Source organism: Amphiprion ocellaris, chromosome 19, assembly GCF_022539595.1.
Source record: "Amphiprion ocellaris isolate individual 3 ecotype Okinawa chromosome 19, ASM2253959v1, whole genome shotgun sequence".
NCBI classification, from domain to species: domain Eukaryota; kingdom Metazoa; phylum Chordata; class Actinopteri; family Pomacentridae; genus Amphiprion; species Amphiprion ocellaris.
In genome coordinates, this window is record NC_072784.1 from 28928812 (window position 1) to 28945740 (window position 16929).

Sequence of the window (16929 nt, forward strand, 5' to 3'; positions counted from 1 at the left end):
GGGACGCTTGGGAAACAAGAGGAAATGGTGCAGAACTGGAAGAGGTTTTTTAAAAAAAATTTTTTTTACACATAATGTTCAAATTTTTGCTGTGTCTACTAGAGTTAATCTGCTTTCTTGCATTAACCTTTTACTGTATTTACAAGATATTATTGTTTAAATAAAAACTATGCTTCACCTCTCCACCAATATTTATTTATTTCATCCTGGTAGTTTTTGTATAATCCTGCTCACAGACAGACAAACAGCACTGGAAACATATGACTTGCATTGACGAGATGCAAAGCGGTTGTATAGTCACATGAACAGGGCATGTTAAAAGCAGTTGACACTGACTTCCTGAAAAATGATCCCATCTGTGTCTCGAAAGCTGCAAGCCATGAGCTGATCCGTTGCACCTTTACAGCCTAGTGCCATGGATCAGTCAGCCAGTCTGTCTGTCTACTCTGGCCACAACAAATACCAGATGGGCTCCCATTAAATTTGGCACAAACAGTTACTCAATCTGCTATTCTGTATGAGTTGTAAACACAGTGGTATTCCCTTAACTTTTCACCTATATGAATTGTCCAATACTTTGGCTCAGAAGTGAGACTTTGGAAAGAATAGACACACTTTGGTTTGCAGTTTGAAATTCAGTCACTTTTCTCTGCAGAAACAATTAACTCACATCTTTTGTCAATAAATAAGAGATCTTGATAATGTCATCCACCACACCTGTGATGCTAATGACATTTCCACTACTGTTTTATGTGTTTTTAATTGACTGTACTAATTCTAATAAGTGGATACTGGCAAGCTAACAGGCTAAAATGACACTACTAAACTACTCAAATAAGAACCCCATTGTGGCTAAGTACAACCTCACAGAACCAAAGAGGCAGCAGATTGATGTTGCACCAGAAACCAACATTCTTAGCACAACCTGTAAGACAAATTTCCCCCGAAATGTCTTTGCACTGGCTAATTTGAATGCACCTCCCACCTGTTTGCGCTTCTTCCTCCACCTGCACACCAAAGTACTAACCAAGGTAATAGGGTCAGCAAAATGCCAGAAGATGGGAGCACAATTCATTGAAAACACAACCCTTACACCATGTTTGTATAGAAGGCATAGTATGAGCAGTGCATTATCATAACAGCAGCTCTGTTGCTCTCTATGTTTCTACAGAGCAGATGTCTCGATGCCTACTGAGCTCTAGATTTTAACTATAAAAAGCTGCAAGCAGCATTGGTCGGGTCTTTGCATCCTTGCTGCTCAGCTATCCACCTACATGTCCACCAGGTGGTGCTACAACTAAGAGTGCATTTTGGCATATGGACTCTGATCAAACATGTAAAGTTTCAGGCAGATTGGAGCTTGTCCAGGCTAGCTGGACAGCACTTCCTGTCTAATGGCGAAGCATCAAAATTCCATGGCCACGCCCGTAGACTTTTGCATTGATTTTATAATAACTTTAGATCACTCATGTCTGTTGTATGTACTTGCCAAATTGTGGGTGCATTGGACTTAGCCCAAAATTTGACACTTTATTCTTCCTGTTGGGTTTTGGGTATGTGTGCAAAAGGCTTTTTTGTGCGCCCTTACGTGTTGCATATGCCTAGCGAATTTCGTAGGTCTAGGTGGAACGTGCTTTGGAGATATAGTTTTACTAACTTTTCGCCAGTTCGGATTTGCATGCCTTTATGCGTTTTCAAGTATGTTTAGGGCTTCAAAAAAGCGATTATTTGTCTAGAGAAAGCATAAAAATACACTTGAGGTTGCATTTTGGGTCGTATAGTACAAGTAGAACATGAGTTTTTTAGACTTTGGGATTTCTTGAAACATCTACGTAGACGCAGCTTCAGTCTTGTTTGTTATCTTTTGCAGGAGGCCTTCAGTCTAGGGGACGTTATACTTCCTTGTTATGCAGAACCTTTTCTTGTAAGTTTCTGTAGAACCACAGGAAGCCTTGACTAGCTCTGCTGTTGCGTGGCTGTCTAGGCTCAGTCTGGGAAATCACAGTGACATCACTTCCCTTTAATCCCTGAAGCATAGTTGAAAATTTACCCAGGTTTAATGTGTTATACACACCACATGTCATTAAGCTCGTGGCAGCTTAACGAACATCTCAGCTTTCACACCAAGTTCATCCTCCCACTAATCTCGCGACTGCATTGAGAGAAATGCAGACTGCTTTTTTCCAGCGGAACAATGACTGGCAGTTGAGAACCTCCACTACAAGCTGCCATCGCTTTGAGTCGCGTAGCTTCTACATATGTGTTTGCTTATGGGAGAGTTGTGGAAAATGTCTTGCAGGAGCAGCAAAGTCCTGATAATCCTTCAGCACACCCAAGCAGTGCTTTGTATGACGAGGGCTGGGCCTTTGCTTGGAAATTCAATTAAATGGTGACTGATGAGTCAGGTTCAGCCATATGTAGGACCCACGTCTTGTGATTGTAGAAGATACTGACAGAGTGATTAAAGCACAAGTCTTTCTTTTAGTGTTTGTGTGTTCATGCTGTCTTCAAACTACCCACTTGGTCCCTGACCTGAGGGATTGCTGGCAGCAGGCGTAGCATGGTAGATGAGTGTGTTAGTGTCAGGCAGTCACACTCTAATTGTCACAAGACCCTGACTGGGGATCAGACCCCTTTGCTTTCTGATGCCATAATGATGTAGTCTCTCTAATCTAAGGATCCTTTGGGATGGAGCTTGAGCTCTCAGCCTGTGATTTACAGGGCCATAGCCTGTCTTATCTGATCGCTTTTCAAAGCTAAAAAAGAGTAACCTAGTGAGTCTTAGTATTTTAAAGGGGACTAGTTCTGTAGTCGCCTTTCAAGATGGTGCCTCGGACCGAGAGACATAAGGGATCTACATGTTCCATAATGATAGAGTTGCTATTTTGAGCCTTTCTGTCCTTGATTCTTGTATGTTTGATGTGTTCATAGAAGAAGTTTTAACTAACAATCTGTTTGCTTACTGTGTGTCCAGAACTACACTCTACTATGGGAATATTTTTTTTCAGAGGGTCAGAGATTCAATTTTAGCCAAAGTTTTTATCCAGTCTTCCTATCTGAACAGACTACAGTAAATTAACTTCTTGTAGGAGTGTGGAAATGGCATCTAGCTGCTCCTCAGTAGATAGAGCAATGCTGCATACCGACTATCCTGGAGCATCTGTGTTTACTGAGGATGAAAGACGCATCAGGACATTGTACATCTCAGGCGAGATGAAGGAGATGCACGAATGCAACCTTGCTTTGTGGAGCCCAAACAGTTAGCAGATGATTTGTGAACACATCCCCCTGAGGGAAAAGGCCTTGACCTCACGCTGGTTTTGAGAGCAGAAAAAGCGACTGTTTCCGTCATCTCCTCGCATTCCCCTTTCTCATACCCCCTCTCTCTTTCTTCCCTCCCTCCCACCCTCTCATCCTTTCAAGAGCGAAGTGTCAAAAAACATGGCATCTTACAGCGCTCACTACAACTCTGAAGAAGAGAAAAGGGAAAGAGCTGTACCACCCAGTTGGGCTGATTGAAGGCGTCTCAGAAGCCTTAGGTGTACGACATTCCTCCTCCTCCTTCCTTCACTGACGCCTTTATAAACAAGTTTCAAACACCCCTGATCTAGTTTGACAAACTTTCTCCAAAGAGCATTTGAAGAGAGGATGAGAAAGTGACACCCCCACATGTGCTTTTTTTTTTTTTTTTTTTTTGGCACCGGCAGAGTCAGGTCTCTGCTTACTCTTTTGCTTTTCAATCACTGCCATCTCTCTCCCCTTCTCTCTTTCTCACTTTCTTTTGCGTTTTCCTTTCTACTCTGACAGGTCTCCTGTGGTCGCCTCAATTGCACAAGAAATGGTGGTAAATCAAGAAAAAAGAGACAGAAGAAAGAAACAGAATACTTAACAGAGCTTTGTCAAGGATACAGTGTGTAAATGCAGCTGAAGTGCAGTAATGAGGAGATGTATCTAGAAGGCAATTCATGCATTTTTGGTGGACTTGTAAAGTGAATTTCTGACATTTTAACAAAATTTAAGCTTTTTCTACCGTTTCAGTCCTGAATTTATTCCTCTAACTTTCAGTTCATTCCTGATGTCTTTATTGTATTGTATCAATATTTATTCACTTAAACAAAACTGCAATTGAATCATATTTTTATTCAGACATCATAGTTACTTGGCTTTGATTTTTACCAAGAGAGTAGGTCTAATGTGGTTTGACTGTGCCAAGTAATGTCACGGGAATTTTCTGCTTAATGGTTCTGATGACTAGAACAAACAAGCGCTAGCCTTGGGATGTTGTTAACCACTGACATGCTCACACATTTTCAAAGGGAGAACATTGTCACCCCGCTGCAGGGTTGATTAGCACACCAGAGCAGACAGTGACTAAACATGAGTAGTGACATCAAAGCAAATGGCCAGTCATCTTTCTGTCAAAGGTTTTCTTTGTGCCTCCATGTGTTGTGTGTTTGTGAGTGGAAACATCTTGTGTGTGTGTGTGTGTGTGTGTGTGTGTGTGTGTGTGTGTGTGTGTGTGTGTGTGTGTGTGTGTGTGTGTGTGTGTGTGTGTGTGTGTGTGTGTGTGTGTGTGTGTGTGTGTGTGTGTGTGTGTGTGTGTGTGTGTGTGTGTGTGTGTGTGTGTGTGTGTGTGTGTGTGTGTGTGTGTGTGTGTGTGTGCAGTCAATGTCAAACTAACTGGAAAGAGCAGCTACAAAAAGCTGATGAAGACCAAATGGAAACATGCAAGGAAAGGGAGGTAACCAAAGGTCTTACGACAGAATATAGCAGGGTAAAGCCATGTAGAACTTCCTGGAAAGCAGTGCAGCCAAAACTACACTGTTATTGTTCCTGGCAGCAGCCAAACGCTGATATATTGCAGTTTCTTTAGCACCACCAACAGGACAGAAAACCAGGACTGCCGTGCACATCTCTAACCATGCTCACAGGATAAATCATTTTTATTTTCACAATTTTCTTTTCCTCAGGCAGAAGTTCACTTTTTTGTCCCTTCAGTAGCGAAGACCCAAGAATAGAAAAGATTAATCTCCATTTTTTTTCAGCTCAAAAAATTGCTTTCTAGTGTGCAACGAGCGCTACAGCTTTACAAGGCTTCCATGACTGTTCTCAGCTACAGAAGTTCTTAGAAGACTGTCAGTCACAGGGTTTCTACAACAAAACAGTCGCTTCATACAATTTTAAGAAGTCTGTCGTGCAGCATCTCGGCATGTCTCTCAGCCTTCATGTAGAGGGAACGGCTTGGTAACTATTTTCCAGTAATGATGGAAGATTAATGCCTTATTTTGTCTAAAAATAAAACACAACACGGGGAGAAAAAAGAGTTGAAAATGTCTTTTAGTCAATTACACAAAGTGATAAATAGGTCATTAGGGTTTTATCTGACAAAGACCGGGAAGCCCTCGAGCTCAAGGAGATCTGCTCCAACATGCACATGACAACGCTGAACTTTTGATCCTCTGAAAGTACTGTGTTGAAATGCAAACAGTTTGTCTCTGCATGATTAGCTGTCATGTGTCTGCACAGATATACACTTAGAAAAGCACTACAAACAAACAGGCTTTCACTTTGTTTACTGCAGACAAACATGTAGACACACGAATGCTCACAAGCAGTTTGGTACATTTGAAGCTTTGAGTGAGAATAAATGTTTTTTTCAAATGTTAATGTGGTTTATTTTATCTTTAGCTGCTTGTGCTCGAGATGCTTCATTCTTTATCTTCTTTCATGCAGATTTATGCTAACTCTGGTATCCTGTTACTGTATGTGATGATGTTTTTGGTTTTTTTCATGACATGTTTCTAAAAAAACGAAGCCACAGATATACATGTTTAACAAAATGTGTAGCTTGCATTGTCTGGTAATTGATAGTATTTAATCACGTGAGCAGATATGTTAGCTTAGCCACATATTTGGGAATGAAAGGTGGATCAGAGGGTTAAATATGTTGTGTTTCTGTGTGTTTTCAGACTGATATGAAGATTAAAGTGCTGGAAGCAAAGCACCAAGAGGAGAAACTGAAGATGCAGCAGAGGCATGATGCAGATGTTGAGAAAGTAAGAATGAAAACTCCAAGGAATGTGATCTCTGGCTTCAACACTTGTCGACCTGTGTGACTTTACAGGACACACGACCATGAATTTGCGCCGCTGTTGTTGGACACGAGTGGCAATAAGATCATATGGCAATCTTTTGGGATTCAATTCAGTTGAACTTGCATGAATAGTTGTGCATTTGGTTGCCTGGATGCCAAGCAGGTCAAGTCGACACATGGGTACTCTCACAAATGTCTGCATCCTGTTTTATTATGAAAGTTCTGACCAGAGGTGGTGATTTTTATCTTTTCCAGCCGTTAAGATTAGCTCCTATGATGCTAAGCTTCTTAACTCTGGAGAAAAGGGACATTAACACGATGCCAGATGTTTTTTTGCTGCACAGATTCAAAATAGTTGTAGTTTCTGAAATTAAAACATCCAAAAAGTAGGCACTTCCAAATGCATTGCGCTAGCTAATCCAGTACATTGCAATGATCATAGCCTTAGCTAGAATGGACTATACTGAATGGACTATAACTGTTCGAAGTGATAACGGCTTAAGGCGAACAGTATTAAGCAGTAAAGTCTTTCATACAGTGGAGAGAACTCACATCATCTTTGACTTCTGCACAGATCACTGCCACATAATGAATCAATCAAGGGATTAAATGTAATGCTGACACGGCACCAGAGACTGAGCTCTCATAATTACACAGCGAGTGTAAACAGCAACTATCTACATGAGCAGTCTCCGATAAGAAGAACTTGGTCCCTCACACCTATTCTTCACTTGATGTTTGTGTATCCATTGAGCGTTGTCTTAATTGTGTCACCCAACATGATTTAGTTTAGTTCAGATGGAGTAGGAAAGTTGGACAATTCCTCTTGAAAGCAGCTCAAATGCCAAATTAGGATTGTCCACAATTGTCCATATTTACATTTACTACAGCATATGTCCAGGTTTTGGAAGTCCATGATTACTAATATATAAAACCCCAACTCCACCAGTACTACTGTATTATTGCTGATATAACTGATAATTGTTTCTGAGCCGTCGGATCCGCCAGCTTGAGGGCTCATGAAAACTACTTAACCTGTGCTACGATGCCCATCACTGATCGTAATTCCATTTGGTGGCTAATGAAAAGTAAAGGAAGGAGTCTCTCGTCTACTCATCGCCCCATCCGACACATAATCATCCCTTCAAAGCCTTTTGTCAGCTGGTGAAAATAGCAGTAAAGCTGGTTTATTTCACGCTGGGTGCCCGTCAGATAGGCAGCAGATCAAGCACCTGGGATCTGTCACGTCCTCGCTGTGACTTTCTTTTGCTGCCACAGAAGCTTTTAATAAAATAGAAAAAACACTCCAATTTTCCCTCCACTTTAAGATGCCCGTTGCCTCTTTGTGTTTGACAAGAGACAGGATGACAGCTAGCTCTCTTTGGCTCTGCCTCTCGCTTTAATTACATACAGATTGCTAGTTATGTCCGATTTAATTTCTTCAGAATTTTACCCAGCATTTCCTCTAATGGCTTCAAAGGGAAGCGATTTGGTGGATGCGCTTTGGTGAACAAGCCTGGTTTAGTTTTAATTAGTCGACTTATGAATAGTGTGTCGGCCGCTGAAAGGCTACTGGTCATTGTCGCCCTGTTTGAAATGGAGAGGGTAATGAGGTTGTGGAGCAGTTATGAAGTATTTAATAAACTCAGGTGGAAATCTTTACATCATGATGATCTGAGATTAACAACAGACCACAGAACAAAAAATCTGTACGAGCCATAGCAAAAAGTCAAGGTGCAACGGTATTTGTCTTTGTAGTTAGTTAAAGAGTAAAAGGAGCAGCAATGGATGATAAAGAACAGAAATGCAGAGTGAATATGCCAGCTGAGGGCTGCACAGTGGCTTGATGGTTAGCACTGCTGCCTCACAGCGAGAAAATCCTTGGTTTGTGTCCCGGCCAGCATGGAGTTTGCATGTTCTCCCTGTGCATGCGTGGGTTTTCTCTGGGTTCTCCAGCTTCCTCCCACAGTCCAGAAACATGCTGAGGTTAATTGGTGATTCTAAACCGTCCGTTGGTGTGAATGTGAGTGTTATTGTTTGTGTCTCTCTAGCCCTGCGATGGACTGTTACCTGTCCAGGTGAACCTTCACCCTCAGTCAGCTGTGATTGCTAGCCCCCAGAGAGCGCAGTACTCCACCAAGGCTGCTCAATTGTTGTATGATTTCTGATGGATGATATCTTTAAAAAATTTGTGGTCTGCAGCGATTAGTTTCACGTAGTGTTCACTTGTTGTCATAGTTACAGTGACACCGTGCCGCTATCTCGCAGTGATACAGAAATCTTTAACAAATCCATGGATCCAGACTATAAGCCGCATTACTGCCAAAATCTAATCAATTGGTCCTTGTATCATTTCTGACCTTCCCTGAAAATTTCACCCAAATCTGTTAGTCTGTTTTTGAGTCATTTTGCGAACAGACAGACAAACAGACAAACCAACACTGATCATCACATAACTCAACCGCGTTCCTTGGTGGAGTAACACAATAGTAGAAAACGGTCAGGTCTATTATGTGCTCTGATTAACAGTCATTACAAAAGCAGTTCTTCTAAGTACAAATGAAATTTTACTACAACACTCGGCAGCTTAATTAGAGGGTCGCCTGTTTTAAATGCTACTTAACATTTGTCTTTCTGTTGTGGAATTTGTTTCTCCCTGTGTACAGAAAGTGTTCTCGTGCAGATTTTGTTGGTGTTTTCTTCTGTACCTCTTTACTCCTTTCACTGATGGTATTGGTTAAAGCCGTGGCCAGCCGGCTGGATTCCCCCCACATTAGAGCGTCTTATAAAAACCTAAAATAGGTGCCCTAAAAGCCGTCATTTCCCACCGTCTGGTGCACTTTCCCCGGACTCTCCCTGACACCGTGTCGCTGCCTTGTTTGGTAGACCCAAAAAAAGGACAACCATCTCTCTGAGGCGGTGAAATGGAAAAAAAATTGTATAATCCTAAATGTTCTGTGAACTTTGCTCCAGTAGCCCAGTCCTCCTTTCATCTCCGCCATCCCATTCACACCAACACGATGACAGGCTCGGCGAATAAGTGCACTTACAACGAACAAAATGCTAAAGGCTCATGTGGTTTTGGGACTCGATGGAAAAATAAACCACTCCTACGTTTTTCTGCCTTTCCATTCAGAAAGTCAGAGCTTCATCTGAAGGATTTGGAAGCAGAATGGTCTAACCAACTTTTTGTAGTTTTTGAGAAAAATGGGTTCAGAGTTTTGTGTTTTCAAGAATGGTCTAACATTCCAAGCACCACTGTAACACTATATTTGGGTTGTGGGTTAGACCATGAAAATCTAGACCATAAAATATTACAGAAATGATAGGAAACTCAGTTTGTATTTTTTGTGGTTTAGACCACTCTTCTTCTAACTCGGGCTGCAGCTATCGAAGATTTTAGTAATCGAGTATTCTATTGATTATTCTGACAATACTATTCTGACAGAAATAACCTGGTGGAACACGGATGGACATCTGTGTACATATATTGTACCTATATAGTATAGAGCAGGGGTATTCTACATTTATAGTATAGAACAGGTCTATTGTACATATATAGTATAGTACAGGGGAAATGTACATATATAGTATAGTACAGGGATATTGTACTAAAACTAAAGCCATGGGAACCCCACCATGTATTTAGTTGTTGATGCAGATATCTCATAAATATATTTACAGATTACAGAGAATGTTCATCAATAACTTTGGTTTTACTTTGATTTGGTTCAAATTAAAGCGATTTCCTTCATTCTGAGACAGTGTCAGACCTACATGCACTTCAATGCAGTATCATGTTTGAATATATGAAGTTTGTTAGTTTTACTGTGCAGCTGTCTGTTATCAATAATCAGCTGCATTGATGGGTAAAATAAATACATTAATACACATTCAACAGTGTTCTACCAGCATTCCTGTCTTAAATAATTTACAGGTGTGTTAAACGCTCCTGTTTGTGTGACAAGGTTTAAGCAGAAAGTCTGAGTTAACAAAGAAAGTTGAAACCACCTTCATACCTGTTAACTCTGACTGAGGTTTTAGTTTTTGTCGACTCAGGCAAAGAAAGTCTGTCTATGTCAAACTGTCTTCATAGTTCAGCCTCAGATCTGATAAACGCCGTAAACACTAGAAAAGCTGCACCGGTTAAAATAGAAGCATCAAATTTAAAATCCCCTTATAATTTATTGATTATAGGTCCATATAGGATGAGGTCTGGGTCTGGACTAGTTAGTGATCTGGGGTCTATTATGGGATGGATTAAATGAAGCCTCCATTCAGAGAATTTTGCCTCAAGGAATTTTAGTAATCAAATTACTCAAGGAATCATTTCAGCCCTACTTGTCACCCCCTCATTTGTTGTTGAAATAGTCTATTTTTTGTTAACTGCATTGGTAATACCAAGCACTAATATCTATTATGCTTAAATGGAGGTTTAGATTGATCACTGTGAGAGTAGAGTTCTCTAACTATGAATTCATCTCATCTCTACAGTATATTAAAGCCTTCAATTTACATTAAAAAACAGTTAAACCAGCTCCAGCGTTCAGGTAGTAGATCAGTATATCCTTTGATCAGCTGCATATTAAACATAAACATACATGCACATTATGCAATAGTGCGATGAAGTGCGCTAGTCTGTCCTTTTACACTGGAGCTCCAACTCTCCATGGCCTAATTTAACTAATTACACACAGATGGCAGCAGCAGGCAGATGCAGTTACGGCGTCACGCCTCAGCACAGGTGGCTCACTCAGCTGCCATTTCACTCCGTTTGCACGTCGTCTCCAAAGGAATATGCATGTGGAAGAGGAGGTGATCTCAGGTCATACAGCGAATTTCCATGCAGAATGTTCCACGTGCTTACAGAGAAGGCAGAGGAAAATGGACAGTTCTTTTATCATTGAAACTAAAGAGCTGCTTTTGTTGTAGCATGTAGGATGTAAACAAACATTTAACATCATCAGAGCATGTGGATGACGTACATTTAGTGGTTAGTTTTACTATTAGTTTCCTGTATTATTAGACAGTTTAAAAATGATCTGTGGGCACAACACTGTATCCTCGATGCCAAACAAACACATTGAATGACTTTTCTTCCTCATGAAAAGGCTATTTTCCGAATGTTTTTAACACTGTTAACATGCCCACATGTTTTTTTATATGCTAGAAGACATGAATGAAATAAGCAGTAAACACCATGGCTGAGCATTTCCACCTTAAAACTGCAGCGTCCAATGACACACAGATTCAGACACAACATTTTATTTAATAAAATAGCTATGAAACTAGTCTCGTCTACCTGCGAGGTGGGGCTTTTCATACCATTATTCTCTTACAGAGTCAGTTTCCGGTTTGAAAAAGTCTGACTGAATAATTCCAATCTTATTTTTTTGGCATGAATATATTATTTTAATGGAAAAAAAAAACAAACGTCTAAATGGGAAATTTTGATGGACAGAGATGAGTTTTTAGGGGTTTAATCAATGTCAGGAGGAGTTAAAAATGATCTGTGGGCACAACACTGTATCCTTGATGCTAAACAAACATGTTATGAATTCTCTTCCTCTTGAAAAAGCTATTTTTGTTCAATTCTCCTAATGTTTTCAAAATTGTTAACATGCCCACATGGTGTTTTTATATGCTAGAAGACATATCGTGAGTGAAAAAAGCAGTAAACATCACAGCTGAGCATGTCCACCTTAAAGCTGCAGTGTACAATGACACACAGATTAACACATATAAAATTTTAATTAATAAAAAAGCTACAAACGCAATCTTGTCTACCTGTGAGGTAGAGCCTTCCGTATCATTATTCTTCTACAGAGTTGGTTTCCGGTTTCAAAAACTCTGACTGAATAACTCCAGTATTATTTTTAAGACATGAATAGATTATTTTAATGGGGAAAAAAGTCTAAATATGAACTCTTGATGGACAGAGATGAGTTTTTAGGGGTTTAATCAATGTCAGGAGGAGTTAAAAATGATCTGTGGGCACAACACTGTATCCTTGATGCCCAACAAACATGTTGAATGACTTTTCTTTCTCATGAAAAGGATATTTTTCTTCAATTTTCCTAAAATTTTTAACATTGTTAGCATGCCCACGTGGTGTTTCTTATATGCTAATGGACACATCATGAGTGCAATAACCCGTTAATACCATAATACCATGGCTGATCATTTTTACCTTAAAGCTGTGGTGTAAAATAACACACAGATTAACACATATAAAATTTTAATTAATAAAAAAACCTAAGAAACCATCTACTGTACCTATGAGGGGAAGCTTTTCATACCATTATTCTTTACCAGGAGTTGGTTTCCGGTTTCAAAAACTCTGACTGAATAACTCCAGTATTATTTAAGACATGAATAGATTATTTTAATGGGGAAAAAAGTCTAAATATGAAATTTTGATGGACAGAGATGAGTATTTAGGGGTTTAATCAATGTCAGGAGTTTAAACTTGTGAATTGAGAATTGTTTACCTCTGTGTTTCGCATCTAGCTGACTTCTTCCTCCCTTGTTGGCTCATTGCCTTTGGCAGGAATGCTTAGTTCATCACCAGCATGCATGTGTTGTGTAAATGCTTCCCACAAAGCATGGAAATGCATATAAAAGCATTACCAGTGATCAGAATAGCTCAGTTTGGACTGCAGCTGCTAATTTCTGTTATCGTTGATTAATTTGTTTTTGATTAATCAATAAGTTGTTTCGTCTATAAAATGTCAGAAAATGGTGAAAAATGTGGGAAAATTTCATCTTCAAATGTCTTGTTTACTGTCAAGGAGTAGTAAAAGAAAACTGAAAATATTCACATTAAAGAAGCTGGAATCAGAAAATTGGGCCTTTTTATTTTCTTAAACAATTACACGAAGAAATTAATCAGTTCTCAATAATTCATTTCATAGCTTATTAATAAGTGATTATTTGTTGCAGCTTGTAGTCTCATTAGTGTACCTTTAAATTTAGCCTCTGAACTTCTACTGATAAATGTAGTTTTTTATAGGATAGCTACAGTAAAAAAGTTCAAATGATTTATGGGGACGATCATAACAGAGCTATTTTCTCAGCTGTAAAAGAAACTGAATTCTATCTTTCCCTCCTCAGATTCTAGACCGAAAAAACAGTGAGATTGAGGAGGTGAAGAGCCTGTACCGAGCCAAGCAGAAGGAATCGGAGGAGATGATCCATAAGCTGGAGAAGAAAGGTGAGAGGTCACGTGATTCCGGGGTTAACTGGAAGGATGTTTACACTCGTGTCTCTGAACACTCGGCGTAAAAAGCCCAGAAAGAGACTGCTGCAGTGTGGAGTGACGCTCTCCAGCTGTGCCGCTCAATCACATTTTAATCGCATAATATGTGCCGCTCTTCATGCTTAATTTCTTTGTTTTAAATTTTTTCCTGAGCCTGTCTTCTCTTTTCTAGTCATTTTCCTGTCTCTGAAAGCATTTGATGTGAGAAAACCTCGCACAGAGAAGCAGTTCTAACCTTGTGATAGAAGCAAAATCTTTATTGACATTGATTTCCTGACAGGGCATCAATGAGCGTCCGTCTGTCTGTGAGCGTCCGTCTGTTCGTACCCTGCAGCAGGGCCTGACTGCTCTTTGTGTGTTTGCATCTGTGCTCTCCCACAGTTCAAAGTGTGCTGAGGGAATCGCAGGTCATCTGCCAGAGCAAAGAGAAGCAGATCGCGGAGCTGAGGAAGCTGTCGGATCAGAGCGCCGACTCTTTAAAAAACGAGTGGGAGAAGAAGGTACGAGGACAAGTTGAAGGGCTGGAAGATTGTGCAGCCTTGAGCCAGAGGAACACAGTTTGTTAGCATGAGACTAGCAGCTCCGCTGTAATCTGCATTCCTTCTTGTGCTGCTTAAGTGTTTATTTTGGGTTTTTTGGTGCTGAAAAATGAATGCTCTCTGCCCTGTGTGAACTGTCTTTTCACTCCGATAGCTGCAGCTAACTGAGCTGTTGAGGTTGTATATTATTTTTCTTTATTTGATCAGGGACCATGCAGTTAACATAGAAAACATCTGATGCATTGCATATAGAGTGTATAGCAGGGGTGTCAAATGCATCTTAGTTCAGGGGCCACATTCAGCTCAATCTGACCTCAAGTGGGCCGGACCCGTAAAATCATAACATAATAACCTATAAATAACCACAACTCCAGATGTTTCCCTTTGTTTTAGTGCAAAAAAGTACCTCTGACAATATTCATATTTAATGAGCTATCTTTTTACAAAACATTATAAACAACCTGAAATTTCTTAAGGAAAATAAGTGAAATTTCAACAATATTATGCCTCAGTTTATCATTTGTGTATCACAACTTACAGATCACAGAGTGTCTACAAAAGAACAAAACATTTAGTCTCAGGTATCTGAAACTGAACAATCTAGTATTTTACAACTTGCCAAGATCTAGAAATTATTTTAAATTCCCATTCATTTCCACATCTGTGTAGTAATCCTGACAACACACCATACAAACTAAAGTGGGAATTATTGAGGAAGAAGGTTCAGTTGTTCCCCTGCCTTGTAAATGTTTAAAATTTATACAAAAAAATACAGAAAAGTTGTGGCAGTGCATCAATGATAGGGTTCAACCAAACCAAACTCAGTCGTACTGAAGCTGCTGACTCACATTATATTGCACAATGTTCAATGTCTTTAAATATTTTCACAGTAAGTATTCATTTTCACCTCTGTAATTTTTAAACTTTGCAAAGTCGTCCCGCGGGCCGGATTGGACCCTCTGATGGGTTGGTTTTGACCTGCGGGCCGCATGTTTGACACACCTGGTGTACAACATTGAGCTAATTTTGAACTCCCGTCCCTGGTTGGACAGTTGTTGTTGGTGGAGCTACTGGTGACACTGCTGCCGTCCTGTCTTTAGATGAATCCACAGAGTGACTGTGGCGCTGATTTATTGAGGCATTTAAGGATTAATTTGATGAAGCAAAGCTCGATGAAGCTTTCAAAACTCAATAAATTGTATTAAAAAAAAAAAAAAAAAGACAGTGATGCCATCAAATTTTTTTTTTATCTGTATTTTTCAGAGCTTGATTGTATAATGATCTTATGTGTTTTATTGTAGATGGGGCTGTCTGGTTAGGAATATCATTTCTGATTAACTCAAAGCAGTTCAGATTTTTGTGAACTGTTTTTGAAATCTTCTTTACATGGACATTAAACTTAAGTTGAGGGTCTAATACAACCCCAAGATACTTGAATTCAGTCATGGAACTGATTTTTTGTTTTTTTTATATTAGCTATAAAATATTGTTGGTTTGATTTCCTAACTGAGAAACACAGAGACACCGTTTTTTCCAGGTTTGATACGAGGTGATTTTGAACAAGCCACTCTTGGACATTAACCATACATAAAGACAGAATGTTGTGTGATGGTGTCATGGCGGCCGTATATATAACTGTATCATCTGCGTATAAGATTCTAATGAAATGTAAACTCATCCAAAGTGGCTTAGCATGTGGAGAGCAAAGTTGTTAAAGTTAGTTATGTTCAACACCCAAGATGTTACATTTCTACAGAATTGATTTGACTATTACCATCACTAGAAAGATTGGACCATGCGTTGAATTAACATTTTTCGCATATACACAACATGTATTTTTATGTTATTACATTTTCAGAATTGTTTATATGCCTAGAAATTAATTAATATTTCTCAGTGCTAGCTATATTTCTTGTGCAGCCTGTCTTATCTTCAACACATCATGCTGCGACCACTCAAAGAACCCACATTAGACAGCAACTCAAGTCTTGAAATAATCCTCCACTGTTTTGTAGTCAAGCAGATGGACAGATGTGAGCTTTTCAGACAAAGCAGCTCTATTTCTTTACACACTAAAGACTTTTAGAGCATCCATCAGCTTTTGGAAGTCTTTTCTCTGCCTGACCATAGCAGCTGAATCACATGTTTATGGGTTTGTCAGATCTTCTGACTTCCCACATTTGGCAGCCTGTTTGAGGCAGTAATTACCAATAAGATATGAGATTCTGCTGAATAGGCCTGACTGTTGTGCCACTCATAGATCTCTAAATGGCTTTTTCATGCTCCGGTTCTGCTTCTAAACGATCAGACTCATGACTTGCAGAAAGAAAACAAATTCCTCACCAGTAGCCTCAGGTACAGACGGGTGACTAATTAAAGGAAAATCCTGAACACTTGTCCCCTACATTAAAGGCATCTATTATGCTGGCATGGTTTGGATCTGGGGGCTGCACAGTGGCTTGACGGTTAGCGCTTTCGCCTTACAGCTAGAAGATCCTCGGTTCACGTCCCAGCTTTCCTGAGATCTTTCTGCATTGAGTTTGCATGTTGTCCCCGTGCATGTGTGGGTTTTATCCAGATTCTTTGACTTCCTCCCACAGTCCAAAAACCTGCTGAGGTTAATTGGTGATTCAAAATTGTCTGTAGGTGTGAATGTGAGTGTGATTGTCTGTATGTGTAGCCCTGCAATAGACTGATGACCTGTTTAGGTGTCCCTTGCCTTTGTCCTATGTCAACTGGGATAGACTTCCCCTGCGACCCAAACGAGGATTAAGTGGTGTATCGATAATGGATGGATAGTTTGGATCCACTTCTGCTTTTAAGGAAACTTTGTTTTGATTGACTGCGACCAAACAGAGTTGTCTCTTTCAGGATTGTGATAAACCAATCATCACGAGGGGACAATGAATGGTTTGATTGGTATAAAAATCATGTAATTCATGTTCTGTGGCCTTTGCAGTCACCTTTGGGAGAATTTGGATCAAACTGGGGAATATCTTTTGGAAAAACCTCCAGTGGAATACCAGAAACTTGTAGAA

General features: G+C 39.8%; 1 protein-coding gene across 14 annotated transcripts in view; it reads left to right on the forward strand.

Moving 5' to 3' along the window:
* cep112 (centrosomal protein 112) overlaps window positions 1-16929 on the forward strand; it is a 162505-nt gene that overhangs the window by 18031 nt on the left and 127545 nt on the right. For all 14 annotated transcript variants that reach the window (XR_008599752.1, XR_008599753.1, XR_004847105.2 and 11 more), the window contains 3 exons: window positions 5970-6056; window positions 13208-13307; window positions 13734-13852. Coding sequence is in view for 11 of the 14 variants with exons in the window: in XM_023267140.3 (XP_023122908.2) it covers window positions 5970-6056; window positions 13208-13307; window positions 13734-13852 (306 nt within the window). In the remaining 3 variants the exon portion in view is untranslated. The remainder of the gene's footprint in view (window positions 1-5969; window positions 6057-13207; window positions 13308-13733; window positions 13853-16929) is intronic.